The sequence below is a fragment of the Eublepharis macularius genome, chromosome 3 (genome assembly GCF_028583425.1).
Source record: "Eublepharis macularius isolate TG4126 chromosome 3, MPM_Emac_v1.0, whole genome shotgun sequence".
Taxonomy (NCBI): domain Eukaryota; kingdom Metazoa; phylum Chordata; class Lepidosauria; order Squamata; family Eublepharidae; genus Eublepharis; species Eublepharis macularius.
The window spans coordinates 136085861-136113312 of NC_072792.1; the positions used below are offsets into that span (position 1 = coordinate 136085861).

Here is a 27452-nt window from a genome sequence, read left to right on the forward strand (position 1 = left end):
TGACCCTTCCCAACAACCTCTCCTGTCCTGCTCATCCCGTCCTTTCCGTGAAGGCAGGAAGGTGGCTGCTGTCAGCTGCCGCCGTTTTTGGCCACAAGGGACAGCTCAAAAGTTGTTGCTGATACGGTTGTGCCGCACGGTGCCCCCTATTCCATGGCACCTGCTGTCCCCTCTGAGCAGGGTGGAATGTTCCATCCCATTCTGTGAAGGCAGGAAGGTGGGTGCTGTCTGCTGCTGCTGCTTTTGGGCACAAATGGCAGCTCAGGAGCTGTTGCACATATGGTTGCACAGCACGGTGCCCCCTGTCCATGGCACCTGCTTTCCTTTATGAGCAGGGGGGAATGGGTCCCACGACTCCCACCCTTTCCATGAAGGCAGGAAGGTGGGTGCTGTCTGCTGCTGCTGCTTTGGGGCACAAAGGGCAGCTCAGGAGCTGTTTCACATATGGTTGCACAGCACAGTGCCCCCTATCCATGGGTACCTGCTGTCCCCACTGAGCAGGGGGAAATGGGTCCCGGCCACGACACCCATCCTTCCCGTGAAGGCAGGAAGGTGGGCGATACTGGCGGCAGCCTGCCTGTACTGCCAGTACAGGTAAGCTGTCTCTGAGTGGTGTGGATTCTGTGGAACTGCCGTCTTCTGTAGGGTGCACTGAATAGACTACCATGTCTGTGATGGCAGGCCGGTGGGTGATGCAGGGGGCAACACACAGCTCCCCACGCGGGCACCTACCTGTCTGCCAACAATCCCCTTTCCTAGGGGAACCGATGACTCCCCCACGATGGGGGGAAAGGCATCCTCCACCGCCTCAATGGCCAGCACATGAGCCTCCACTTCTACATGTTAGGGGCGGGCCCCACCTCCCACCCTTGGTTCTTTCCTTCCAACTTTTTAATGACTGAATAACCCAGATATTTATGCAATCCACCTGTCTCCCCAATATCCCTGTACACGGTATCTGTTTCTCCTGTCAGTCCAATACAGGTATTCAATGTACCCATGCATCCCTCTATCCTATACACCTATCCCATACAGCTATGCTCCTGTCTATAGAGAAACCTATCTATCCTATGTACCTAACCATCCAATTCTCCATGTCCAGCCAGTGTGTTTGGGCGGCAACAGCTTCTGCACCATGCAAGGTGTGGACAACAGCATTGGCCCCGATGCCATGATGTCCCCATCTGGTGGGCGTATGTTGGTGTCTCTGACCCACCAAGGTGTATATTTGTGTGTGCAAGGCCTCCGCGTACGCCATCATGTCTTGCTGGAGTGTTTTCTTTGCAGACTGTTGCTTCTGGGTCATGTGGTTATGCGGCGGCCGCCAACCTGACCCACCTTTCGGCCTTGGCGGAAAGTAGCCTCTGGGAGTCCTGGTGGGCAGGCACATGGGGGGTGCCACCGGCGAACAGCCACACTCCCACCTCCTAGAGGGGAGGCAGCCTGCCACTGCCTCCCCCAGCCCACCAGGCCCAGCAGCCACTGACATAACTCACTGTAATACCTTGGTGGAAAGTAGCCTCTGGGAGGCCTGGTGGGCAGGGACATGGGGGATGCCACCGGCAAGCAGCCAACTCCCAGCCCCCTAGAGGGGAGGCAGCCCACCACTAACTCCCCCAGCCCGCTAGGTCCAGTGGCCGCCGACATCACCCACTATAATACCTTGGCAGAAAGTAGCCTCTGGGAGGCCTGGTGGGCAGGCACATGGGGGGTGCCACTGGCAAGCAGCCAACCCCCACCACCACCCCCTAGAGAGGAGGTGGCCTGCCACCGCCTCCCCTAGCCCGCCAGGCCCGACAGCCACTGACATCACCCACCATAATACCTTGGCAGAAAGTAGCCTCTGGGAGGCCTGGTGGGCGGGCACATGGGGGGTGCCACTGACAAGCAGCTAAACCCCTCACCCCCTACAGGGGAGGCAGCCCACCTTCGAGTCCACCGCTTGCACATGGGGCCAGTTGGTGGCTCCAATTGTATCGAATGGGAGTTTCCTGGGGGCATCAGATTTGGGAATGTATAACTCAAAGATCCATATTGCAATCTTAACCAAACTTGAATGATGGCTGGAGGAGAGCCTGCTGAAAACTCCTTGTGAATATGAACTCTCTAAGTCCAACAGGGGCTATTCTGGCCCCCACGAACAACAAACATGTTTGTTTACAGGACATGTTCGTTACTGCTCGTCTATTCGTGTTCGTTGACGGCAACGAACAATGAACAGTGTGTTCGGGTTTTTTACCCATTCGTGCCCATGTCTAACCATGACTAAAAATAGTGCCAACACTGTGCCATGTTTTGTATGGAAATATACATGACACAGCAGCCATGGGTTTGGCCCAGAGTCTTCCTTTGATAACGGAGGAATGGATCCTTTGAGTCATAAGCACAAGAGTGCTTGCAGACACAAATCGTTTCTATCTTTCCCTTCCAGAAGCAGCTTCCTAAGACCTCCAAAAAGCTTATGCTAAGATTTACAGGAGCCCCACAGGGAAATTAGATGACATCAGACCTCCTTGCTCTTCCACCAGTAGATTTTCTGCTGATGCAAGAGGTCAGCACAGAGAAGTGAAGCCAATTATGCCCAATTCCCACCCTACACAGGAGTTTTCTGTGCTCCATGCTACATAGTTCACAAAGCTCCTGTGGATCCAAGCATCAGGTTTTCCAAAATCTCAGGACGCTACTGGGGGAATTGGGAATGGAAAATATGCATGGCCACAATGCACAGTGAATGGATCAAATGGTTCAGATGGTTTTCCTGGTTTTTTAAGGACTGTGTGAAAAGCTTGTTTTTGTTACATCAGGAAACAACTTGTAGCATCTTGCATTTTTAGTCTGCAACACATAAAAAAACCTCTTGAATAACAGTGACAGAGTCTCTGTGGAGTGATAATCCAGTTTCAGTTGCAGGTTTCCTTGCATTTTAGAGCAGATTGTTTTTAATTAAATATACAATAAAAAAAACCTTGTTCTACTGCTCTTCCTTTACAAAGGTGGAAACAAAGGTTGCTCAGGTTGCAGTATGGGATGCTGTGGAGAATGAAAAGAGAATGAGGGGGAAACTCAAAGACACGCAAAGGCAAGTGAAGAAATAGAATAGATTTGTTTTATGAAGTTGCTATTGCAACAGGAAAAAAATTGAGTCATGTGTGAAAATAGACACTGTCTTCCTTTAACAACCAAGGGTGGCTGGAAAGTGTAAACCAATTCTAAGACGAATGCACGTGTTAATATTTCTGGCATTACATTTTCACAGTTCTGCAGTTATTTTAGATACTGCTGTGAGTATGAGAGTTTGCAATGGCGAATGTTTTTTTCCTTTACAACAGTGACAGTGAAATAGTTCATGTTAAAGACTGGCTCAGTTTCAGGGCTGAATAGCTGAGGAATGTATTTTTCAGAAGATCCTCCTAAAAAGAGCATTAATGATAAACACAAAAAGAAAAATGTTCACATACTGGCTTGGAAAAAGTCTAACTGGAAAATTACAGAATATTAAAGACTGTTTATGTGCCAAAGTTCTGAAACCTGAAAAATGGTGGCCAATTTCTAGGAGGAGGAAGGGCATCTTCTTGTATTGCAACTGGCTGCCAATATCCTGGTGGCAGCCAGAGATCCACCAGAATTATGACTGGCTGCCAATCTCCAGGTAGTGGCTGGAGATCCCTTAGAAGCACAACAGGCTACCATTCTCCAGGGTTGCGGGGGATCTTGCATAGGCACAGAACCTACAGGCCAGGAGCCAGGCAGGCCACGGTGCTACCACTGCATGTTTAGGAGGCACAGAGCCTACAGGCCAGCAGCCAGAAAGCCACAGGGCTGCCACCGCATCGCCACTCAGTGGACCTGAGTTGACACAGTTAGGAGCTTTCAAATGCAACTAGAAACCTGTATTGATAGTGTTTGTCTTTCTGTTCAGAAACGTTAGAAAATCAAAAACACTCTACTTAATATTTGGGATTAACATTCAAGATAGAAGTCGAGATGGAATGCTTATCTACAGCAATAGTCGATTGATTCGGATGTTTGAGAAAGTGGGACCACAGAAGAAACCAGGATCTTAGTAAGTTTTCTTCCTACCTGTAACACTTGAAGGACACTTTTAAGGCTTGAAGGTCACTCATTTTCAGCGCTAGGAGTCTTCACAGTTCTTAATCAAATGCATATTTTGGTAACTCCATTTAGAGATATTAATGCTTGGAGCTGATCATGGATATTTATGGAAAAAATAAATCTTACATTTCTGCATTTTTTCTCTAACTTTTATCTTGTGATTGGTTATTGTTACAGGGTTGACAGTGGGAGGGGGGGACCTGGTGCTTACCTTTCCTTCATTCCAATCATGCTCTTTGTGCGCACGCAATGTGTGCATGCATCCTCTACACCTGCACGATGATGTCACTTCTAGGAACTGACATCAACAGGCCAAGACGGATGTGCATGCACTTCACACGTGGCTAATTTTGGCCACCAATGGGCCTGTTTTGCACCAAAATCAGCCAACTGTGAAGTGCAGGTGCGCTCTCAGGGCAGCACGATGATGTCAGTCCGAGGAATGATGTCATGCTGCCCTAGGAGTGCACCCGGGAGGCCTGTTCCTGTGCCTTTTGTTCCCCCATTGGCCAGAGGAGTGGTAGCAGGGGACGAAGAATGGAAGCAGGGGACTCTGTGCCCCTAGCAGGAGAATGGGATCCCTATGATGTTACCTTATTCTCTAGCAGTTCACCTTCTGTTATATTGTGCTATCATCTGAACAATAATTATAGAAGTGGCTTAGGAGAAGGCTGTAGAAATAAAGATATTCCATTGCAGGAAAGGGGGAGGGGATATCTACTGTAATGTCCAAAGGCCTTCCCTTAGGTATATTCAGAATTAAAGATAGGAGAGCTAGTGTTGCGTAGTGGTTAGAATGTTGGACTAGGATCTGGGGGGCTCAGTTTTAAATCCCTGCTCTACCATGGATGCTTGCTGAGTGACCTTGGCCTTGTCACACCTAACCTATTTTACAGGTTTGTTAGGGTTGCCATCCTCGGAGTGGTGGCTGGAATTACAGCTGATCTCCAAACTGCAGGAATCATTTCCCCTGAGGAAAATGGCAGCTTTGGAGGTCAGCCTATAAACCATCATATCTGTATATTGTCGGAGGCTTTCACGGCCGGAGAACGATGGTTGTTGTGGATTTTCCGACCACAGCAATACAGCCCGGAAAATCCACAACATCCATCATCATATCTCTGCTGAGCTCTCTCCCCTCCCGAAATTTTGCCCTCCCAGACTCTGCACCCAAATCCCCAGGAATTTCCCAACCCAGAGTTGGCAACCCTAAAGGTTGTTGTGAAGATAACGTTGCAAGACACTTTGGTTTCTCATTGGAGAGAAAAGTGGGGTATAAATTCACATGTGCTGGGGTCCTTTTGCAAGCAGAAGTATGAAAAAAAAACTTCACAGTAGCCCCGTTTACTAAGTTAAGTGCAGTATATCTTGAACCATTTTTCCACTTGCGTAAGAGTTGTGCAAGTGATTTCTGGGCACTGCAAGATAGGGAAGAAAGCGTTATTTGCACAAGATCTTGCCCAAGCTTAATTGTTCTATGTCTCTTTACATTTTTGCTTGTGCATTGCTGGATCCAAGCCTAAGTTTTTAAAGGTTGTGTATTTTAAGAGTACTTGTGATTACTTTATCTTACCTAATATATAAATTATTATAGCAATCCTACATGCAATCTGAAACACATGGCAAGGAAGGGAGCTGTTCTGCCCTCCCTAAATAGCACCCTTGCATGGTTGCTACAAGAATGACTGAGGGGAAGCAGGTGGTTTTACCTGCATTGGACCTTTGGATTATGGCAGGCTGTAAATTCAAATTTTTCATTATAAATACCTCATTAATATTAATAAACTGAGCTAGAAACATGTTACATGTTATATTATTTATTTAATTAATTAATTTTATTTATAGTCATAAGACCAGATATATCTTTTTGTAATGGAAATGAAAATATCTAGGACTAAAATATTAATCCTTATGCTAATATATTTTTATCTCTGCAGTTTGGGTGCTGGAGCTGTAGGGATGGTTGACGTACCCTTAGAAATCATGGAGCCAACTCATAACAAACAGTCCTTTGCCAATGTTAAGCAATATAACCACTTGTTGAAATCAATGGGACGCTATCTTGTCCAGTACTGGAAAGACATAGGAATCAGTAAGTAAAAATTTCTGGGAGCTGACTCATTCAACCAACCAGTGCAGATCTGTGTGGTGAGGTACTGAAATTTTGAACCATGTCACTACAAACCTTCCTGAATGGGTGAGTGGTTAAGTAGTGAACAATCACGTTCTTTACGCTGGGCATTTCCAGACAAATTCCATTCAAAATACACCATCCATGTGCCATTAAAGTGTCTCCAGGCAGATGACTGGCACAAATACTGTCTGATTTTAATTCTTTTAAAGGTCATTATGAAAAGTGTCTTGATGATAATCCAAATTTTAATGTGGATAGTCATTCTGGAAAGCTGTAGAGTGGCTGGTTAGGGGCTGGCACATAAAAACTCAAGCAGCTGATGGATGGAAATTAAGTGGTAAAAGTTTTGGGATCAGTACGAGGCTTCCAGGAGTTAAAGAATTTCCTCTGAAGCGCCATTAATATAACACCATGGTTACCAGACATGCTTATCCTCATATCTTCATGCTCCTTTCTTTTAAAGAATATTTATTTAACCACGTTATTGTCTTAATAGACACTCGAAATGAAATATATAATAAAATGATATCAAATAAAATACATAAACTCACCATTAAAAAAATTCATTGCACCAAAGATGTGTTTGGCTCACCACAGGAGACAGGATCACCGTATTTGCCAGTTGCTTGGGTCCATCCTAGCTGCTCCCAGTAGAAAAATATAGAAACCATGTGGAAAGGAAGGGCTGTGGCTCAAGGGCAGAGCATCTGCTTGGCATGCAGAAGGTCCCACATTCCATCCTCCGCATCTCTTGCGAATGGAGTAGTAGGTGATATGAATGATCTCTGCTGGAAACCCTGGAGAGCTGCTGCGAATAGATAATACTAACCTTCATAGACCCAATTCAGTATAAGTTTGTGTGGAACCAGCGGGGTGTAGTGGTTAGAGTGTCAGACTAGGATCTAGGAGGCCCAGGTTCAAATCCTCACTGCCCCATGGAAACTCCCTGGGTGACCTTGGGTCACTCACACAATCTCAGCCTAACCTACTGACAGGATTTTGTGAGGATAAAATGGAGGAGAGCAGACTGATATAAGCGGCTTTGGATCCCCACTGGCAAGAAAGGCAGGGTATAAATGACATAAATGTGTGAGTTCAGATAGAGAGGAACATATTCATTCCTGAGTACAAAGGGATATTAGCATGATTCTTCCCATGTATTACTGCATTCGAGCACATCCTTGGTTTACAAAAAGTCCACATTTCAACCCTTTAAATCCCTGTTGAAAGGATTCCAGGTAGTATTGTGAAAGAATCTCAGATCCTGGAGATCAACTCCCAGAATGTAGTCATGCTGAGTTAAATAGACAAAAGCCTGATTTGGTATAAGGCATATTCATATGTCCTGTAAGATATTCTTCTATGATTGAGTAAAATGAGCAGGGGAATGACAGGAAGAAATAAATATTACATCATATGAACAAGGAGAGAACAAAAAGAAAGGGGAAACCGCAAGATACTTGTTACTAATAAAATCTGGCGATTGCTGTTCCCCCCAGTAGACAAGCTGAAAGAACAGTCAAATATGTTTTTGCATTCTTTTCACTAAATTAGATCTGCATGCATATGCAAATGTAGGTGAACATTTGCATATTTTTAACCTGATTTTAATCATTAGTTTTTATATTAATGTAAAATGTTTAAATAATGTACTGAGCCTTTTTACATTTTTGCCTTCAAATGTGTTCAACTACAATTGATTGATGCCACCTGTTTATTTGCGGAATGCCAAAATTAAAGGGTGTGGATGTTTTTGCTACAATATGCAAACAAAAATAGTTCTCTTACTGTCTGGTAGCAGGAAAAGTCCTCATCCCTGTCTGGTAGCTGTTGCAAAAAAAAAAAGACAACACCATGGAGGAATTTGCCTTTAAAGAGCTGCCGCCGCAAAGCCAGTTGGCAACATCTCAGAATGGCTCAACCAGAGGGGAGGCAGGGTGGAGCTGAGGTAAAATGGCTCCAGGCTTACTATCGCCCACCACCAACAGTTCTTCCTGCTTCCACTCACTTGACTGGCAAGGGGGAAATAGTGGAGGGAAGTCAGCAGCATCTCAACTCACTGATGTCATGTCTCGTGCACCAAAAAGTCATGTCGGCATATAGCGGGGGCGTGGGGGGGGTGTTGCGGGATACTCTGGTATTCGGGCAAAACTCTTTTGCTCAAATACTAGAGCATTGCAGGCATCCCCCAGGAACATAGTGACATCACTTCTAGATGCGTTGGTGTGATGTCAGTGCATCATTGATGACATGATGATGTCACTGTCATGCCTGCCTCCCATGATCCAGTAACCCTCCTGTCCATTTATTGTATATTGCTAAAGCAATATTGTAATTGCCTGGTCTTCCATGTATAAACTGTAACTTGTTAAAATCCCATTCTTACTCGAAGATGACCAGGGCAGTGTACAAGATTCAAGGTTCCCCATTTTATTCTTACAGCAAGCTTTTTAGGTAGATCAGGCTGAGAAAGTGTGACTGGCCCAAGGTTAGCCAGTACAATTGCCAACACTGGGTTGGGAAATTCCTGGAGATTTAGGGCTGAGCCTGAAAAGGGTGGATGGGGAGGGAGTTCAGCAGGGATGTGCTGCTCCCCATAGCTGCCATTGGTTCCAGAGAGGCCAGATGCATCTACTCCATGTTCAGACAGTTAACTTCTAGTGATTTAAAGAAGGGATTGGGACCCTGAAGAATGGCGGTGATAAACGTAAGAAGGCAAACATTGGAACAAAACAGGATCAGTGATTTACTGGACACGTACTGGTAAACAGGCACTGTTCCTGATAAAATAAGGTCCCATTGGAGCATATAGAAGAAACTACTTGTTCACGTATGGTTCACCTTTCCTTCTGGATTCAGTAACCCATACTCTAATCTAAGGGAAATTTACTAGCCCTGCCCAGAGCAATCTGGCTGGTGTTTCTAGTCAGCCACCACCAATATATACCAGAGCAGACCAATACCCACTAATGCTGAATAAATAGCTTATTGCCTTACTACTGCCAGTATCTTATAAAGAATTGTTGTTATTCAAGGTCAAAAAGGAGAAATGTTTTTCTGGAGCGACTTTGGCTACTTGGGTGCCAAGTGGAATGAGAAACCTTCAGATACAATTCAGTACAAAAGAAGAAGGGCAGTAGAGATTCCAGATATTGTTCAGTGTGGTGAGTTTATAAAATGAGGTGGCTAAAAAGAGAAAGGAGGAAATAAAGGATTTAGTGGAATATGAATGAAAGGGCTTTTTTCTTTGACTTCAAACAAGTTATTTCCAGTTTTCCCTGTCACTGATGCTGTATACTGCTGTGTTTTTCACTTCCTCCTCCTTTGAAAGAATCCTCTCACAAACAACCCTGAAACAACTCTTTTGTTTCACTTAACAACCCTGAAACAACTCTTTTGTTTCACTTTATACTACAATGAGAGCATACTGTGGGGCTGCTAATGTAATTGGTGTCCTTCATGTTTTGTTAAAAAGGCTGCCAGCATATAACTTAAGTGGCTTTTGTCGGCTGCTCAAGATGATAAAAAGAAGATTTTAGGCAAGTTGCTGCTTTTAGGGTCAGTTTTTTCAAAGGTTTGTGACAGAAGACAGTTTAAAAACATACTTGCTTTTCAGATTTTCTCCCTGGGCAAAAGGGTTCATTTGGAGGGGGTAAAGGAAGGAAATGTTTACAGAAAGTAGAGTCAAACATTCTGGGATGGATTTTGGACAGGCCTGGGATATATCCTGTTTGGGGCATGTGGGCAAGCCTTGGTCTGAGCTACCTATTTGCCAAATTTCAGTACAGAACTGAAATGCCTTTAACACACTTTTTTTTTCATCTGAGAATTCAAAGGTATCTTCAAAATCTTGTCAATTATCTCCTACCTTTATGCCTGAGACATCAGGGGGTTATACCCTCCCATATATCCTCACAACGACCTTGCAAGGTATGACAGACAGGTCCAGTTCTGCCTCTCACCAAAGTCAACCAAGAGAGGTGATTGAATATTGAGAGAGGGTTGAGAGTTGACAATTGGAACAGAGAGAGCAGTTGGAGTTTTGAGCCAGTAAGAGAAACAGCATGAACCAGAAGCTGGCTGTAAGAAATGGAGTTTGTAATGGAGAGAACTTGAAGAATAATGAGAGTTAGGGATCAAAAGTTCAAGGGTTAAGAAACATATTCTTGTATCAGAATGACTCCAGTGGTGGTTAAAGTTTTAAATAAAAGTTAACTCTTTTTTATTCATCCCTACTGGCTGAGAGCGAGTTGTCTCAGGGTAAGAAACCTCTCTCTCTCTCTCTCTCTCTCTCTCTCTCTCTCTCTCTCTCTCTCTCTCTCTCTCTCTCACACACACACACACACACACACACACACAAATCATTCAGGCTTTGCCTAGGGTTGCTAGTCCGCCTGGCCAGCAGGGAGAAAAGGCAGGGGAATGGGCCTTCCGGGGTGCACTACTGGTGCAGCACAACAGCATCATTTTCCGGACTGACATCGTTGAGCAGACCATGGGAGTGCTCCCGTACTGCGCACCAGACCAATTTAGGCCCAAAATTGGCCAATTCCATGGGAGCACTCCCAGGCCTGTGTGATGACATCAGTCCCAGAAGGTAAAATATCAGGTTCCCCACCCCTCCCACTAGGAAGGTGAAGGGACCTGGCAAACCTACCTTGGCCTATATACATACCAGCACACATTTACAAACACACACACAAACATTTGTATGTAGGTATGCATGTATGTATGTGGAGGCAGTGTGAAAGGGAAGCACTGAACCTGTGGCAACCTAACCTGTCTACACCTCAGAATCAGAAAAAGAGGTTTGTGCAGAGTGGTAGGTTAGAGGGGTCACACAAGGTAATTTAGGTTGAGAGATAAAGGATGAAGAAAGCAAAGCCGAAGGAGGAAATCCAGTCCACTGAATCAAACCCAGGTACAGATGTATCTTAAGTAGCTATTTATTCAGAAAAGCATGTTGGCTAGATAGGGTTTACCCATATTGGTAGAAACAACTTCTCTATCTGTTGTGCTGATTTTCGAAATACATTTTGGTACACTCTTTGGGAGTAGGCTTATAATTAGATAAATAGATACATTTGCAGGGTTTAGATTTTTGAATATATTTAGGTATATTTTGCAAGTATGGAATTTAGATTGATGGGGAGGAGTTAAAATACATTAATTTGATGTTTATTTTAAAATTTATTTTAAAACTTCTGAAAAGTTTCAAGATGAATTTAGATGGTACTATTTATGTGTTTGTTAGTTTGTCTGCGTACCTGTGCACAGAGGACTTTAGTTAGTTAGTTTAGCTTGCTTGCTTGCTTGCTTGCTTGCTTGCTTGCTTGTAGTTGGTCTTTCTCAGTGAGACCCAAGTTGGATTATATAGTGCAAGTCAGTACAATCAACAGCTAGGACATTCCGTGAACAAATACAATAGGGTAGGGGTTGCAGAAAATTTAAAATGAGCATAAATCCAAACACAGAGATGAAAACATTGCTGAAACAAAGCATAAGTGATAACATTTTTAATGATGCAGAAACTACTCAGCGGGAGCATATCTATATCAACAGACAGTACCCAGTCTACAGTCCCTGTTCCTCCACAAAGGCATCTCTTCGAGCCATTTATTATAGCACAGCCCTATTACTTGAGTACAAAAGTCCTCCTGAATATTTCAGTTTTGCATAGTTTGTGGAAAGCCAGGACAGTGGGAGCTGTCCTGACCTCTTCAGGTATGCCATTCTATAAGGTGGGGACTGCCACAAAGAAAGCACATGTACAGATGTACAGGAAGCTGTTGATTTTGCCCAACTGCAGGGTGGAACCTGCAGAAGGACCTGTTCAGATGAGAGAAGCTGCTGTGGTGGAATCTAGGGGGAAAGGCAGTTCTGCAGATATGAGAGGCCAAGGCCATGAAGGGTTTTGTATGTAATTGAGCCCAGTAACTGATGGGTAGTCAATGGAGTGACTGCAGAATGCGAGTAATATGCATGCTCTGTCTAGCACCTTACAGTAAATTAGCTGTGGTGTTCTGCACCAGCTGGAATATCCAAATTGACTTTGTGGGGAGTCCTATGTAGAGTGCATTACAGTAGTCTAGTCTCAGTGTCCCTGTGGCATGAATCCAGGTGGCGATTTCAAGGATGGTGCCATCTTCTAGGGTATCTGTGCCAAGAGAAGGCCTTTTTTTCAGCTGCATTTATTTGCTTCTCTAGCTATAGTGCTGGATCCAGTATAACCCCAAGGCTCTTAACTGAGTCAGTCAGGATCAACTGAACCCCATCAAAGGTGGGATGTCATTCAAGATCTTCCCTTATTATAATCCACTGCTAAAGTATTGAACAACTAACTATTTTCAGGAAATAAAAGCTGAAAATAGAAACAGCATACACATTGGCCAACATGTATCATGATCCTTCAGGGAGATGTGTGCTTAAAGTATTAGACTAGAGTGGGGAAAACCAGTGTTTCTTTTTTGCCATGTAAGTCACTGGATGAGCTTTGGCCGATCAACATCTCTCAAGCTACCCAAACAGAACAAAATGGAGAATGGATGGTATACAAAATAATTTTTGTAGTACCATGTTGTCTATGTAATGTGAACAACTGCCATTAGAATAAAAGGCTTATCATTGAGTTTCTTTCCTTGATTCATTGTTTGAGTCTTGAATAAGGAAATTATCCATTTATTTATTTTATAGCTAATCATATTCTGATTTAGATAGGGCACACATGCCTGTTCATCATTCAAAGATATTTTGCTTGCATGAAGTCCTCACAGATCAAACATCACAGAAACCAAAAAGTTTTCGTTGGAGGCTCTTCAAATTGAAAGATTAATCGTGCACTCTTTAGAAGAGTGACACCCTACTAAATCCATTGAAGACATTGGGCTTAGAAAGAAGTAAATCTACTTAGCATTGCAGTGTAAGTGATGAAGGCTCAAGGTATGTATGTGAATGGCTAAATAATTGCCCCTGAGCAAGTACTCCACATTCTGCATTTGAAAAGGAAGGGAATAGTTTTCCTTTTAAGGGAGAATTACTTTATCTGATTAATAACCACAGTTGTTGGGGAGAATTGATAACTTTAAAAATGATTCATGTAATCAGTCACAGTGCCCTATAAAATAATGTCATGATCTGTAAACATTAACAATGATCTTATAATTTCATAGATATTTGCCTCAAGTGGAGGCTCCTGTCACTTGACACCAATATAAATAATGAACGATATCGTGACATCTGGATTTGTGAAGAAAATAAGTAAGCTTTTAAGTTTTAATCAATATATCTAATTTTCACCATGGTCCTGTCTGTGGATTCTTAAATCTGCAGTTTGGGGCTATGGATAGACAAGATAGATCTTCCTACAAACCTGAGAAAAATCCCAAGTTCGCAGAAAAATCTGAAATCTGAAAAGAAATAATGTACAGGAAGATAAAAATCCTGAAATGATAAAAGGAGTGCCTGTACCTTTAAGAAGTGCCCTCAGTGGCCATTGCTAGGCAATTACAAGCCTTGGATTCTATCAGGAAAAGGCAGAGGAGGAAGGATTGCCTTTCTAGGGATGTTTTGGCCTTTGGCAGATGACTCTCCTTGTGGCTAGGCCCAGCTGCAGCCACTTGATGACTTGATACTATACAACTTGCTTGACTCACCCCTGCCTGGCTGCTTGCTACTGTTCAACAGCAGCTAACCCATGAAAGCCAGTGTAATGGTTAAAGTTTCATACTAGGATCTGGGACACCCAGGTTCAAATCCCCACTCTGCTGTAGAAGGTCACTGAGTGACTTTGGGCCAGTCACACTCTCGCAGCCTAACCTGCCTCACAGGCTTGTCGTGAAGAGAAAAAGGAGAAAAAATTATATCAGCTGTTTTGCATTCCCATCATGGAGAAAAGTGGAAGTCACAGGAAAAACAGCACTCATCCAAAATTTAATCCTGGATGAGAAGACTGACTTGCCCTGACATGTATCACTGAGACTTGGCTGGGGGAGATGGAGGGGGTTAACCTCTTCCCACTGTGTCACCCAAGGTATTCGGTGATATATCAGCATAGGTTGAGTGAGTGGGGAGGTTGTGTTGCTGTAGTCTATAAAGATTCTGTCGTCCTAGCATGGTGCCCCATTCAGGACAGTTTAAACTTCCAGGCTGTGTACCTAATGGTACTGAAAGACAAGACTGAGATTCTGTTTGTGTGCCACCCACTCCGCTGCCCAACAGTCTTCCTGCCTGAGCTGATGGAGGGATGGAGTCTGCAGGGATGGAGTCTGCCGAGGATCTATTTAAATGATCCGCCCCTGGAGCCTAATGGATCCGAATGGCTTTCTGATGGCTCTAGGAGATTTTCCTGTTGATATGGTTGGTGCTCTTGCCGATATCCTAATGGACTTCTGGAATGACAGAATGGCCTGAGGTGGTTGACATGATTTCTCCAAAGACCCCTCTCTCTACAGTTAAAGCCTAGGCAGCCCCTTGGTTTACTGAGGGGCTGTGGGCAATGAAAAGTCAAGGGAAATGGCTAGAGCAACAGTGGAGGAGGAGGAGGAATGAATCTGACAAGACATGGGCAAAAGTTCATTTAAGAGCATGCTCCATGGCAGTAATGGCAGCAAAGAAACAATACTTTTATGCTGCCACTGAATCTGCACAATGTAGGCCAGCAGAGCTATTCTGAGTGGTCTGTTGGGAATCTGGCTTGCAGGAGGAAATGGACTGCTTGGTGGCCTGCTTTGACCATATTTCTCAGCACTTTACACATAAGAAGTCTTGTATCCATTCCATCTTGGACTCATGCTGGCAGTGACATGGTCAGATGGTGTCAGGTGCCAACTTATCTTCTTGTTTGGTGAGCAGAAGTTCTGACCCCAGGATTCTGACCCCATCACCTGTTCTGGATGGGGTTGCATTCTCCTTGGAGGAACATGTCCATAGTTTGAGGGTGTTCTTGCACCTAGGCCTACTGCTGGATAAGCAGGTGGCCACTGTAGCTGGGTGTGTGTGTGTGTGTGTGTGCTTTTATCAGCTTTGACTGGTTAGCCAGTTGCAGCCTTTTCTGGGCAGAAGAGATCTAACCACTGTGGTACATGCCCTGGTTATGTCTAAATTAGATTACTGCAGTGTGCAGTATATGGGGATGCCCTTGAAAAGAGTTTGGAAACTTCAACTGATGCAGAATTCTGCAGGCAGCATCTCGACTGGAGTGGGTTACAGGTAACATATCATTTCAGTCTTGGCTCATCTAAACTGGGCCCAATTGTTTCTGGGCCCAATAGAAGGCCCCAGTTCTAACATTTAAAGCTTTATATGGTTCAAGATCAATATACCTGAAAGAGCCCCTACACCGTTATGAACTTACCCTACATCTTTGGGGGCCCTGCTTTGGGTGGCCTTCTGAGGTAGTGGCAGTCTGGGAAGAGGACCTTCTTAGCAGTGGCACCAAAACTCTGAAACTCTCTCCGCAGGGAGATTCACATGTCCTCTTCTGTTGCCATCTTCCACTAGTGTTTCACTTCATATTCCCTCAGTGATCTCTTATCCTTCCCCATTTTTTTAACTGTTGTTTTCATATTTGGTATTTATTTCTGTTTTTAAATTGTCTGATTGCCAGAGAAGATGTACAGTCTCCAGATTCATATACAGAAAAGACAACACATGCAGTAGCTTCCTAATCACAAGGAAGGCTGAAAAGCCACCACAGGAGGTGAATTTGGGGCAAAATGTAGGGGTGGAAAATGTTGTCCATAATACGGTAATTTTGGGCCCCAATCATATCAAGAGTGAAAGCAGTGGTGGGTGGTGTTTCTAAGATGCCACTAGGCAGATTCCTCATGTAAATGCATTGCTCTTGGACTAGAGCAACCACAGTAGGAAGTTTGTATATAGTCTAATGCCTGGCCTTACCTCAGAGGTAGTTTCTCACTCTCCCACACATACACCCCACTGGAGGAGTCCAAATAGGGACAGTGAACATGCACAGGTGATTGTGTGCTTGCCTTTTCCGATGGACAATTTAATGCACACCAAAAATTTCCTGTCATACAAGTGAAATGGAAGTTCCTGTGCCTGCAGGGCTTTGGGTCATTCCCAGTGTAAAAATACTCTTGTCAGATAATTTGAGGAAGAAAGAGAAGCATTTCTTCGCAGTAATTTCCCTTTCTTTATGTTGGTCTGTATCATTCATAGATGTTATGTTCCAGAACATTTACCCTCTATTCCTTTGGGTACTTTTCACTCGCCATCCTGGTCCCTGAATGACAAAGGAAAACTACTTATAGATTCCATCCAGCAACCTCAAAGGAAGCTGAAAAACCAGGTAAGCTCTTTGCTGGAAAATATGTAAAATTCAGTGGAGATGTAGATGTTTTTGACCTCAGATTAAAAGGATTCTAGGGAAGTCCTAAAACCACTTGAAACTAAAGGTGGGCACGAACAGCAATACGAACAAAAAAAAGCCACGAACAGCCCAATCTGCTGTTCGTGAACAAACTGTTTGTGAGGCCCCATTCTAAACGAACAGGTGGTCGTTGCAAGCCTCATTCATTGCTGTTCGTCTTGCTGTTTGTCAAGCCAGACAGTCTGGCACCTGCAATCAATTCCCTTGGCAACTTAGGCAGGGATTGTCTGAACTCTCTCTGAACTCCTGCTATTGCCCTGGAAACCCCAATCTAAGCCCGATTTAGCTTGATAGGCAGGTCTTCCTTTCAAGTGTGGAGCTCCAAATTTGTTACAAGGGAACAAAGTCCAGGGAGGAGGGGGGATCCCAGCTCTGGCTTTGGAGACGGAGAGACAGCTGCTATTGGCATTTTGATAGAGTGCATTGGAGCTTGAATTTTCTTTGTGTGTGGTGTGGGATAGGGATCTACCCCTTCAAGTTTCAGGGCTGCTGCCAGGCTGTGGGCCAAGCTATTATTTATTATTGATACCTTTCCTGCTGCCTGCTAAGGTCAGGTTTCTGGGAGTGGTGTGGTAGGGATCTACCTCTTCAAGTCCCAGGGCTGCTGCCAGGCTCTGGTGCCAAGCTATTATTTATTATTGGTACCTTTCCTGGTGCCTGCTCAGGTTAGGTTTCTGGGAGTGGTGCAGTAGGGATCTTGACTCGGATGACGGCTGGGGGAGAGTCTGCTGGCCCCCACGAACAGCCAACCATGAACATGTTCGTGAGCAGGGCCATGTTCGTGGTTGTTTGTGAGTCCCTGTTCATGGATGGCAACGAACAATGAACATCATGTTCAGGGGTTTTTTCTGTTCGTGCCCATCTCTACCTGAAACCACTCTGTTGAGCAGATCAGAGTAAAATTTTGAGCAAACCAGTCTTGGAGTGCTCTCTTATAATTGAAAAGTTTCTACTGTTCTTTGGAGGAACTTAAAACAATAGTTCATGAACTTTTTAAGAGTGTCCTGAACTGGCAGTGTGAAGGCCAGTGCCGATGATGTAGCTGCACATTTAAGCCACTTTTAAGTACTTTTAATGCCATGGGATGCAGTTTAAAGCAGTTCTTGGCTTTTCTATGGTTTCAGCAGGATTAGACTTCTGTATACCTCTCTGCATAGGATTGTGCCGCCAGTAATATTTCATTCTCATGTTTTGAGCATAATGGAGAATATATATGTTTTGTAGAAAATACATAAGGCCCAATTTTGTGGCTTGTCAGTCAACAAAGAAGCATACAGAATGGGACCCTAGGGACTGCTGTGCCTCTCACAATATGTGGTATTGTTTCACCAGTCTATGACATGGGTCAACAGCAGTGTTTCACTAATGATAGCTGACATTGAGCACAGCATGACAGGACACGGCCCTGATATTGAATATCTTCTTGTCTGTGCTCCGCATGAAGACCCATTCCTTCTCCTTCTGTACATGTACCATCTCTTCTCTTACTAAAGGCACAGAACACATCTTTTATACTTTTTAACTATACATTCTGTTGGTTGAACAAATGGCTGTCCCAAATGTTTAATAAAAATGTGTCTATGCATACCACATATTATTAGGAACAAATTTGCAGCCTCTCTGATGCATTACTCTAAGAAGCCCCAAATACTTTATCTTTTCCCGTTTTGAAAAGAATGGTGGGAGGTCTGTTCTTGATAGCTTTCTGTCCAGGATGCTCTTGTATCTCAGAAGTCACATGCTTTTCAGGTCCAGTGCTTTTTCTTAATAAAGGCTTTTAACTGTACTTTGCACTCTATATATGTCTTTATCTTTGCATCAGTAAATGATCTGCTGGCACTCTTTAAGAATAAGTGTGTCTTCTCCTATTTGAATCCACACTGAACGTCTCTCAAACTGTACAAATACCCTGAACACATTGCAGTAAAGTATTTTCATTTGCTACGGCCCCTGTGAGGAAAGGATGGCGAGAAGAAAATTGAGATTTGTATTTCAGCCTGTTCTCAAAGTTCTGGACAGTGGATAGACTCTGCTTGACCTTGTGCACAAGACAGAATGATGGGACATTGTTTCTTTGTTTTTCATAACTTCCATTTTCACTGTTCAGGCACAGAGAGTATTTTGATACGGCAAGTAAAAGCAAAAGGTAATTCAGGTTTCAACTTTAGTTGTCAAAATAGTATCAGAACATTTGTACAAAGTTCAAATTTCTCTGTACCTAGAAATTTAGTCATATGAGTGAAAATAATTGTTTAATTGTATTTTAATAGGATTTTTTAACCTCTTTCACACAAGATGCCAAGACTTTGCATTCATATATTTTGTGAGCAACATGGAGGTCTTGCCCCTCAGTAAACAGTAAAAAATCTGCTGTTTTAAATAAAAGGGTTATTTTTTAATCCTAATGGCCACATTTAAAGCCCATGAAGATCTCTGGAGTGGTTTTTCTAATTCCAGCAATTATATTGCATTATCTTTTGGGGAAACCAGTATATTACATCTCCATATAAATCTTCTGTAGCACTAATGAGACATGGGGAAGAAGTAATCTAAGAAAAGGGATGCCAGTTGTACAAGTATTGCCTGTTGTTCTACATTTGTGAACTGCCAGTACTGACCACTAATTTTTCCTCTTCCAGTCATCTCCTCGAATTGTCTAAGCAGCAAAGGAAGGAATAAAATTCACTTATTTTGTTGTTTTCCCTATTTGTTTTTGTTACCACAGCTTTGGAAACAAATCTGGCATTTTTTCAGTTTATTTTTTTCATTTATTTGGCAGTGAGTGCACATCTCTACTACGCAGATGGTTTACTTGCATTTCACATAAGTTTGCTTTCTGAGCATAACAGAAGAAAAATAATACATTGCAGCTAATGAGTGTTGTTCATACATAGAATTGGTCCCCAAATAACCCCTAAAGCCAAAATGGGGGTGGGGAGAGGGATTCACTCTACTAAACAAATACAATGGTGACCTTGCTATTGAATATGTTAAAATGTTCCCACACAAATGTGCTCTCAGAATTAACATAATAATCTACCTATAGTGTACAGTATGTATGGGTATTGGGTGCCATGTGTAAGTAATAACAGTGCACACCAAACAACCCACATGTATGACTGTCACATGTTCTAACCTAAACATGACTAACTCTGATACAGGATTGTCTATAAGAATTTTCTCCATAAGAATTTTATACCACAAACAGTGGTACTAAGTCCAGGTTGTCTCCAAGAATGTGTATATTTATGGGATCATTGCTTCAGATGATAAAAATGGAGAACCAATGCTTAAATGCTGAATCCTCTTTTTTCTTGCAGAAATTTAACTTGGTACAACCACACACTGTGGTCCAGCATACAGAAGATAGAAGAATTGCTAAGAATGTGAGTATATATGGACTGAAGTCTCAAATACACTTACTTGGGAGTAAGTCCCACAGAAATAAGTTGAACTTTCTGGATCAGATAGCTGTAAATATGTATATTTTGTTATTATTTATAAAACTTGGCAGCTTGCTCAGGGGGCACTTGGGTTTGGGGGTGTCAGTTTGGTTCTGTTGGGTGTCTGTGTGTTGAAGGTACATTTGAGAGTGTGCCTTGGCTATGGCAGCCTTGCCCCAGTGTGTTTTGGCCTGAGCGTTTTGACTTTTTCCCATAGGAAACAATGGAGAGTGGCTAGGGGCACCTTGTTTAGGGGCCCATAGAATTGGACCTTGAAGTCCAATCTTCCTGAAACTTGGGAGGTCTTTAGAAGACAGTCAGGATGACATTCCTTGCAAATTTGGTGGAGTTTGCTTGGAAAATGATACCCCACCCCCAATAGCCCCCAGTTAGGGTTCCCCATAGAAAATAATGGCTGAATAAATCCAGGATTCTCTAATATTGCCAAACTGGATTAGACAATCTTACCTGGGTTTCAAGGAAACTGGAATTTTTTTGTTTCCCTGAACACAGATCGGGATTTCTTGGATTTTTTTTCTTTTTTGGTACACAGCCCTATAATAGTGAATTGACACTATAGTGCTAAAATTTAAATTGTAAAAAAAAAAAAAACCAAAAAATTGCAGCACCACAAGGAAAGCAGCACTGTTTTAAATGGCCTTAGTGATTCACATATGGTTCACATAGGTTCATAAACAGAGGTAAGTGCTGTTTGAAACCACCATCTCCACATGCTTTACACAGAGTCGGGTCATCAATGAATAATAACCAGGTTAAAATGGAAAGGGCCCCCAATCCACAGGTTTATTATGAGAATAAAATTAGGAAAGATCTTAAATGTAGTAAATAACTAGAAACAGACCCTAGCTTTTTCATCACTAGAGTGAGTGATGATAATTCTCTTACATATCATCCAAAAACATTTGGCAAGTCCACTGTCACTTAACAGGGCTAGTACTGCCATTTACAGAGAAGTCCATTGACTTCGGTGGGCTTAGAAAGGTGTAACTTTGCATACGTTGGCCCAGTTATTGGCCTCAGACACGGGTAGTGCATGATAGGTGATATGCCTGAGTGGATGGAACGAAGAACAAAAATATTCTCAGGCTAATGTTTTTGTTGGCCTCAGAGTCTGACTCGCCCAATATAATTGAACAACATGCAGATCAATCAGTCTGCATGTTTTTTCTTAAGGTATTTTTAATGATATGGCAATACTGGTTTTGATTCTGGTTTCTGGTGTGTTATGTGATCCTTAGGGTAGGGAAAAATGTGAAAAGGAGTTATAATATTGAAGAAGGGGAACATTGAATAGTTTGCTGTCCTTATGTACTGTACCTTACTGTACCTTCCAACCTTGCAAAATGTTGAATGATCAGCAAACCTGAACTGATCTGAATGGCTATGCAGCAGCACAATAAATAAATTGGCAACTTCTGACCGCTGAAATTATTTCTAGGAACTTCAGTGGCTTTGGCTTTGTCCTTGAGCAAACCACATCTCGCATAATCAAAATACTACATAGGACAGATATAGAAGTATTTCATAGGAATAATTTTATCAAAGCTTCTAAAATGATGCTGATTTCTCTTTCAAGAAAAATGAAAACGTTGAGAAGACAGTGTGCCAGAAGGAAGCTTTTCACAAAGATCCATCTCCAGCCTGCAGTTGTTTGATTAAGAACAGTGCAAATAAAAGACGAGTACGAAACTTGAGCTTTCAGAAGCAGCCTCCTGCAAAGCAAAAGATTCACTCTCAGAGGAAATGGCACCCTCATCAGGAAGAAAAATATCGCCTTTCAGAACCGAATGACAGGATGATTCACAATATGCCAATGGTATAGTAGAGCTGTATTACAGTGTGTGCCAAAAATATTGTGTAAGCCTCATAATAGTTGGAGAATCTAATCATTCTTGCCTAAATTTACGTTACATTTTTGAGTACCCTATTGAACTCTGTTGTTTGAATCGATGTGCCTATGAGTAGTGAAAATTGAAGTTTACCATGGCAGAGTAATCTCTAGTCTTCAGTTCTCTATAAAGTAGGGTGTTAAATAGCCTAAAGGGTATTTTAAGATCGGTTAAAAACTGGCTTTTGTGAATAGAATAATTCGTAGGAGGAGTTCAGATAAAAATGGATGCCAGTCATGAAGAGTGCTGAGAGGTGTGCTTCTGAGCAGGTTCGTATGTGCAGCTCATTTCTTGATGATCGTAGTCATTCATTCAGAAATGACTTGCAAGTGTGAATAGGCACAATCGAATAGCTAGATTCTTCCTGTTCGTATCCATATGCAATGTTTTTCCATGGAGTCAGTTCACACATTTAGTTACTATTTATCATGTCCTAGAGCCCTCATAGTGATCAGACCACTTCTCCCTGAATACTCCTGTGTCCCAGCTACATTTCTTAGATAGCTTTCTTCTTGTGGTGCCCTCTGTTAAGACTGTCCATAGAGCAACAGGTAAATTGTCAGCTTTTTCTGTGTTAGGTCCAGTCGTCTGGAATAGCTTACCAGAATTGGTGTCGATAGTGCCTCTATTGGCTACATTTAGGAAGGTGTGCAATACAGTATCGAGAGAACAATGGTATCATCCCAAGTAAACTTACACATTGCCTTCTTCTGTGCAGTACTAACCAGGGTTAGCTGAACAGTCACCACTATTGTATGTGAAAGATCCTCAGCCAGTGTCACCTCCCACTACTGCTGCTGTCCAATAGCTACACTTCAAGAATTCTTTTGTTCCCATCACCATCCGAACAGTCAGTTCTCTGTTGCTGATGTGATGATTCATGAAAGGGGTGGATGCATCTTAGTCTGGCGTCTCAGCTTTGGCCATTCTTCCTAGAGTGACTCTGCTATGAGTTTAGACTCTTGACTGAGTCTGTGCTCCCTTGACCATTTTACTCTCAGCTTCATTGACACTCTCAAACCCTCTCACCATATTAAGGTGTATATCCAAGAGGGGGGGTTGTACTTGGACTCTCTCTTTTTCTAAATGTTTTGCAAGAACTATACAATAAACTTTTGTTTTCAGTTGTGATTACCAGAAACTTGGGCCATCATTTAGGCAAAAGTGAAGCACTTTGAAATCCTGTTGATATTGAAGGTACTTTGCAATATGATAACATTCCATTGGTATCAGTGGCTCTTGAAACTGCTTAACTGAGAGTTTTGGTCTCTTGGGGTTATTTTCTTTTTTAAAAGAACCTGTTCCTGTGTTTCTTGTTATTTTGAGCAGGTGGACTGGATTCTGTATTGGAGGTAATATTTCACATTTTGTGCGATTGTTACCATATAGCTACTTAGTCCCTATGATATTACAGTCTGTTGTTAATAATGTGGTGCAATACTGTTCAGCTTAAATAAGATACCTTGACGAAAACCGTTCCTTCTTTTTTGTGCTGTTATCAAATAGATCTGTCATAATTGCTGAACTTTGATTAATCACTGTAATTGTTCTAATTCTAATACAGCTGCTGCCTCTTGAAATACAAGATGAACAACCATTGAATGAAAAGCCTGAGGTCATCAAAATTGAAACAGACAGTGAGTCAGAAGTAATTTGTGTAAGAGACAATTTGTTATTTTTTTTGTGTAAACATGGCTTGCTGGTAGTGGCATTTACGTTTGTTTATGTAAACATGTCTATTGGCATTGATAGATCCATGTGTTTAAATCCAGATCTGCTCTGATCGTATATTAAGCTAGGGGTAGAGGTCTCGTTGCTAATTTTCTCAAAGTTTGTCAATGATATAACTTTTCTCTCAACCAAGCTCCAATACTTAAAATAAGCCTGGCTGGGAGAAAAATGCTAGGGAAGGGATCGCAATGAGCAGAGCCCATTTCTCAAAACTGGGCTCATTCTGCCTTCCATTATATATATGGTTTGGGCAGATCTAGGTTTAGACAGACAAATCTGCAGCTTCCACGGTTAGAGTGGAAGTGTGCATTGAAATCCGCATATCCTGACCTCACCCCTCCAGTAATATCTGCTTCCAAAACAATCATCTTGTACAGTGTAATACTCTGGTACCAAGCAATTTTAATTACCAAAATGTAGCATAGAAGGGGGATTAAATAACTTCAGGTCCTAAATATTCTGCTAGCTACTTTAAGAACTCTAAACCCCTGCTTTGAAATACTGCTTTCCTTAATTACCTACAGCTCATCTACTCTGCTGTGTTGGTTTGTTAGAAATATACTGTGCTGCTAATGGAGTGGAAAAGCAGTCCATAAACAGTAAAGTATATTATTCAGGTATAATTAGCAGATGTCTAAAAGGGTGCACTTTTCTGAGTTAATTATGTTCCTTCTACTTACTGTAAATAGCAGGTGGCCGATCCAAAACAAAAAGGAATGCCAGCAAGCGAGATTGTGGTAACATATGTCAGATGTTACATATTACGATTACTTTGGGAGGAGGCTGTAGTGATAACAAGTAACATAATGAGAAAAATCAGTAAGGAAGCAAAGAAAAGGGCTCTCAGAAAGCAATTCAAACAAACACCTGAGACTCATATGAGATTAGTTTAGGCCATTGAGGGCTATATAAAGAGCAATAATGAGAGATTAAAATCAATGTTGCTGAGGCTTCAAAGATACATGCAAACATGATAGAAAATCTTTTGTTGTTTTCTGTTAAGTAAGCCAGCCTAGGAAATCACCATGTTATTGAGCAAAGAGCTCCCCCTGCAAGTGTAATTTTAATTGGTTTGTTTCTGATTAGGAGGAGGTGTCAAAAGTAAGGGTAAGCCCTCTATAATTTATTCATTAATGCCTTTGAAGGAATGTTAAAGGTACTTTCAATTATACTCGTATAAAGTTATGTGACATGGTAGCTGTTTCCTTCTGGGTCCCATGGAGTAAGCTGTGCTTCCTGGCAAGCTGCAGTTGTCCTGGTAACAGATGATGCTTCTCAAGAGAACATTCTGGGTAGGAGGCAAGGTTAGGGTTAGAGAAATTGGGAGAATGTCTATATGTTGGACATCACTACACAATTTTTTTAAGCAAGTGAGCAGCAAGAATGGAGTGAGAAATTTTTCCCCCTTTAATTATACTTTGCTTGACTTATCACGAGTACAGATATAATTGGCTTGACTTATTTGGCTTGATTTACTAGGAAGACATGTTCTAGAATTAATATCTCTGATTTGTGGTGAGTTTAGTTTGAAGCCAAATTTTCAGATACCAGCAAGATACCAACAAGATAAATAGCCTGCTCCTGGACTATTTTAATGATTTAAAAAAAAATATTGTTGATTTTTTGTTTTTGTGATTTTAATGTATTTTTTTAATGTTGTTAGCTGCCCTGAGCCCATTTATGGGGAGGGAGGGGTATAAATCGAATTAAATAAATAAATAAATAATAAATACCGCTCCCCTATTCTCTGCCATGACAGCTTCACTCATCTGAGCAGGACCTTCTGCAGGTGCCACCCTGCAAATGGGAAAGATCAACAACTGCCTGTACACATGTATTCTCTGTTGTGCCCCCCCCTCCCCGCATCTTATTGGAATAGCCTGCCAGATAAAGTCAGGAAGATTTCCACTCTCTGCAAACTATGCAAAACAGAATTATTCAGGAGGGCATTTTTACATAGGTAATAGGGCTCTGCTATAAGGGAATGGATAAGAAAGATGCTTCAGTTAAGGGAAAGGCTCTGTGGACTGCACTACTGTGTACTATCTGTTACTTTAAGTTTATCCTATTATGTAATTTCTGCTTCATTATCATGTCATGTTAATATATGTTTTGTTTCAGCATTGTTTCAGATTTCTACTTGGTTTCAGATTTCTGTAAACCTAATCCTATTACATTGTTTATTGGATATCCAATCCTGTTAATTGTATTGATTTAAACTATGTAATCTGCCATGAGTCTCAGTGAGAAAGGTAGACTATAAATAATGTAAATAAAGATGTATTGTAAGATGCATAAGGCACCAGCTATAAAGGATAATGGGATTGCTGTGAGGCCAACCACTCAAGATCAAACAATGCCAAGAATTTATATATTTCCAATTTTTCAAAGGAAATAACCTTTTTTAAAAAAAATAATTTTATATTGTAGATTATAATATCTGACAGCGAGAATGAAGATTTGCCAATGCATGAAGAATGTAAAGACTTTGCTTTCATACACAAAGGTAAAATAAGACTGTTGCTCTTTCAGTAGCCCCATCTTTGGGTTAAAGGAAGCTGCTTCCATTTATGGGTCAGAACCAGGATGTTCACTTATTTATTGCTGTGAGTTGAAATCAGAGACATGGAGGTTTTAAGGACTTTAATATAGGTAACCAGAAACATTGATAATACAAGAATTGTCTGCCTCACGTCTGTTGTTTTCTTTGTCTATGCATATGTTCCAGAACAGAAAGTAACAAGAGTTATAACTCCACAGAAAGATGATCAGCAGAGGCAATCTCTCTTACAGGAGGAAGAGAGGAGCAGCTGTAGGGATAGCATTATCCAGTAGTGCTTGTTTTTTAACTCAAGTATGTACACCCAATGAGATTTAACAATCATTGGTGTTATATATTTAGGGTCCATATACATCTATATATTGCAGTTAAAGATTAAAGAGACAGACGGTGGTGAGGGAGAGAAACCTTTTCATTAATTAGTTGCCACCTCATATGATCAAAATGGGCAGAAACCGTCTTCAGTGGTTTGCTGTGAAAAGCTTTCTGCATCCTAAATGCATAGATTGATCTCTGCATAAGCTACCAGAGGCTTTGCAAAGGAGCAGCATTGCAACAAATACTCTCCTTGCTTGCTGCTGCTTAGTGTCAGTCTGATAGTTCACTGTGAATCAAAGTGGCTGCAGATGACAGTCTACAATGGGCAATCCGAAGCAGGTCTGTTCTGAAGTAAATGCTATTGAGTCAGTAGGACATAGTCCCAGGTTAGCATACAGCCTTTGTCACGTTGAGATTTTGTCCACAAATTGTATTATGCTTTTTGGAATGCTTCAGTGGCAGATAGCTAAAAACCCAAGCCATGAATAAGCCCAGAGTCTAACACTGGCCTACATATCCATGTTTCCTATCACTTCCTTCAGAAACCTTATTACAATTGATGAGGAGTTCCCAGATGGTCCCCAGCCTAAGCTGGCTCATCAGGTTAAATATGTGGTTGATAACTTTGCATACCATTTTTCTTAAATGTTTACATTAGATGAAGAAAAACAGGTGCAGCGTGGTGAAAAGGAAGACATTCAGCTGAACTTGAAGGCTTGCATAATTCCTGAGAAAAAGGATCTGTGTCAAACAGATTCAGAAAGGTGAGTGTGCTGGAATTCTCAACAGGCAGGCTTTTGATTTTTACAGCATTTCCAATGGATAAAACATCACAGTAGGTTTTAAGGGCAAG

At 42.1% G+C, this 27452-nt stretch overlaps 1 protein-coding gene across 1 annotated transcript in view; it reads left to right on the plus strand.

The window, feature by feature from the left end:
• The window catches only part of MORC1 (MORC family CW-type zinc finger 1), a 77456-nt gene that overhangs the window by 34464 nt on the left and 15540 nt on the right, over positions 1 to 27452 (plus strand). The window contains exons 12-24 of the mRNA XM_054974432.1: positions 3015 to 3079; positions 3920 to 4063; positions 6051 to 6205; positions 9283 to 9411; positions 13417 to 13504; positions 14709 to 14719; positions 15852 to 15858; positions 16427 to 16556; positions 19958 to 20023; positions 21696 to 21917; positions 23555 to 23647; positions 26152 to 26227; positions 27258 to 27363. Coding sequence (XP_054830407.1) covers positions 3015 to 3079; positions 3920 to 4063; positions 6051 to 6205; positions 9283 to 9411; positions 13417 to 13504; positions 14709 to 14719; positions 15852 to 15858; positions 16427 to 16556; positions 19958 to 20023; positions 21696 to 21917; positions 23555 to 23647; positions 26152 to 26227; positions 27258 to 27363 — 1292 coding nt within the window. The remainder of the gene's footprint in view (positions 1 to 3014; positions 3080 to 3919; positions 4064 to 6050; positions 6206 to 9282; positions 9412 to 13416; positions 13505 to 14708; positions 14720 to 15851; positions 15859 to 16426; positions 16557 to 19957; positions 20024 to 21695; positions 21918 to 23554; positions 23648 to 26151; positions 26228 to 27257; positions 27364 to 27452) is intronic.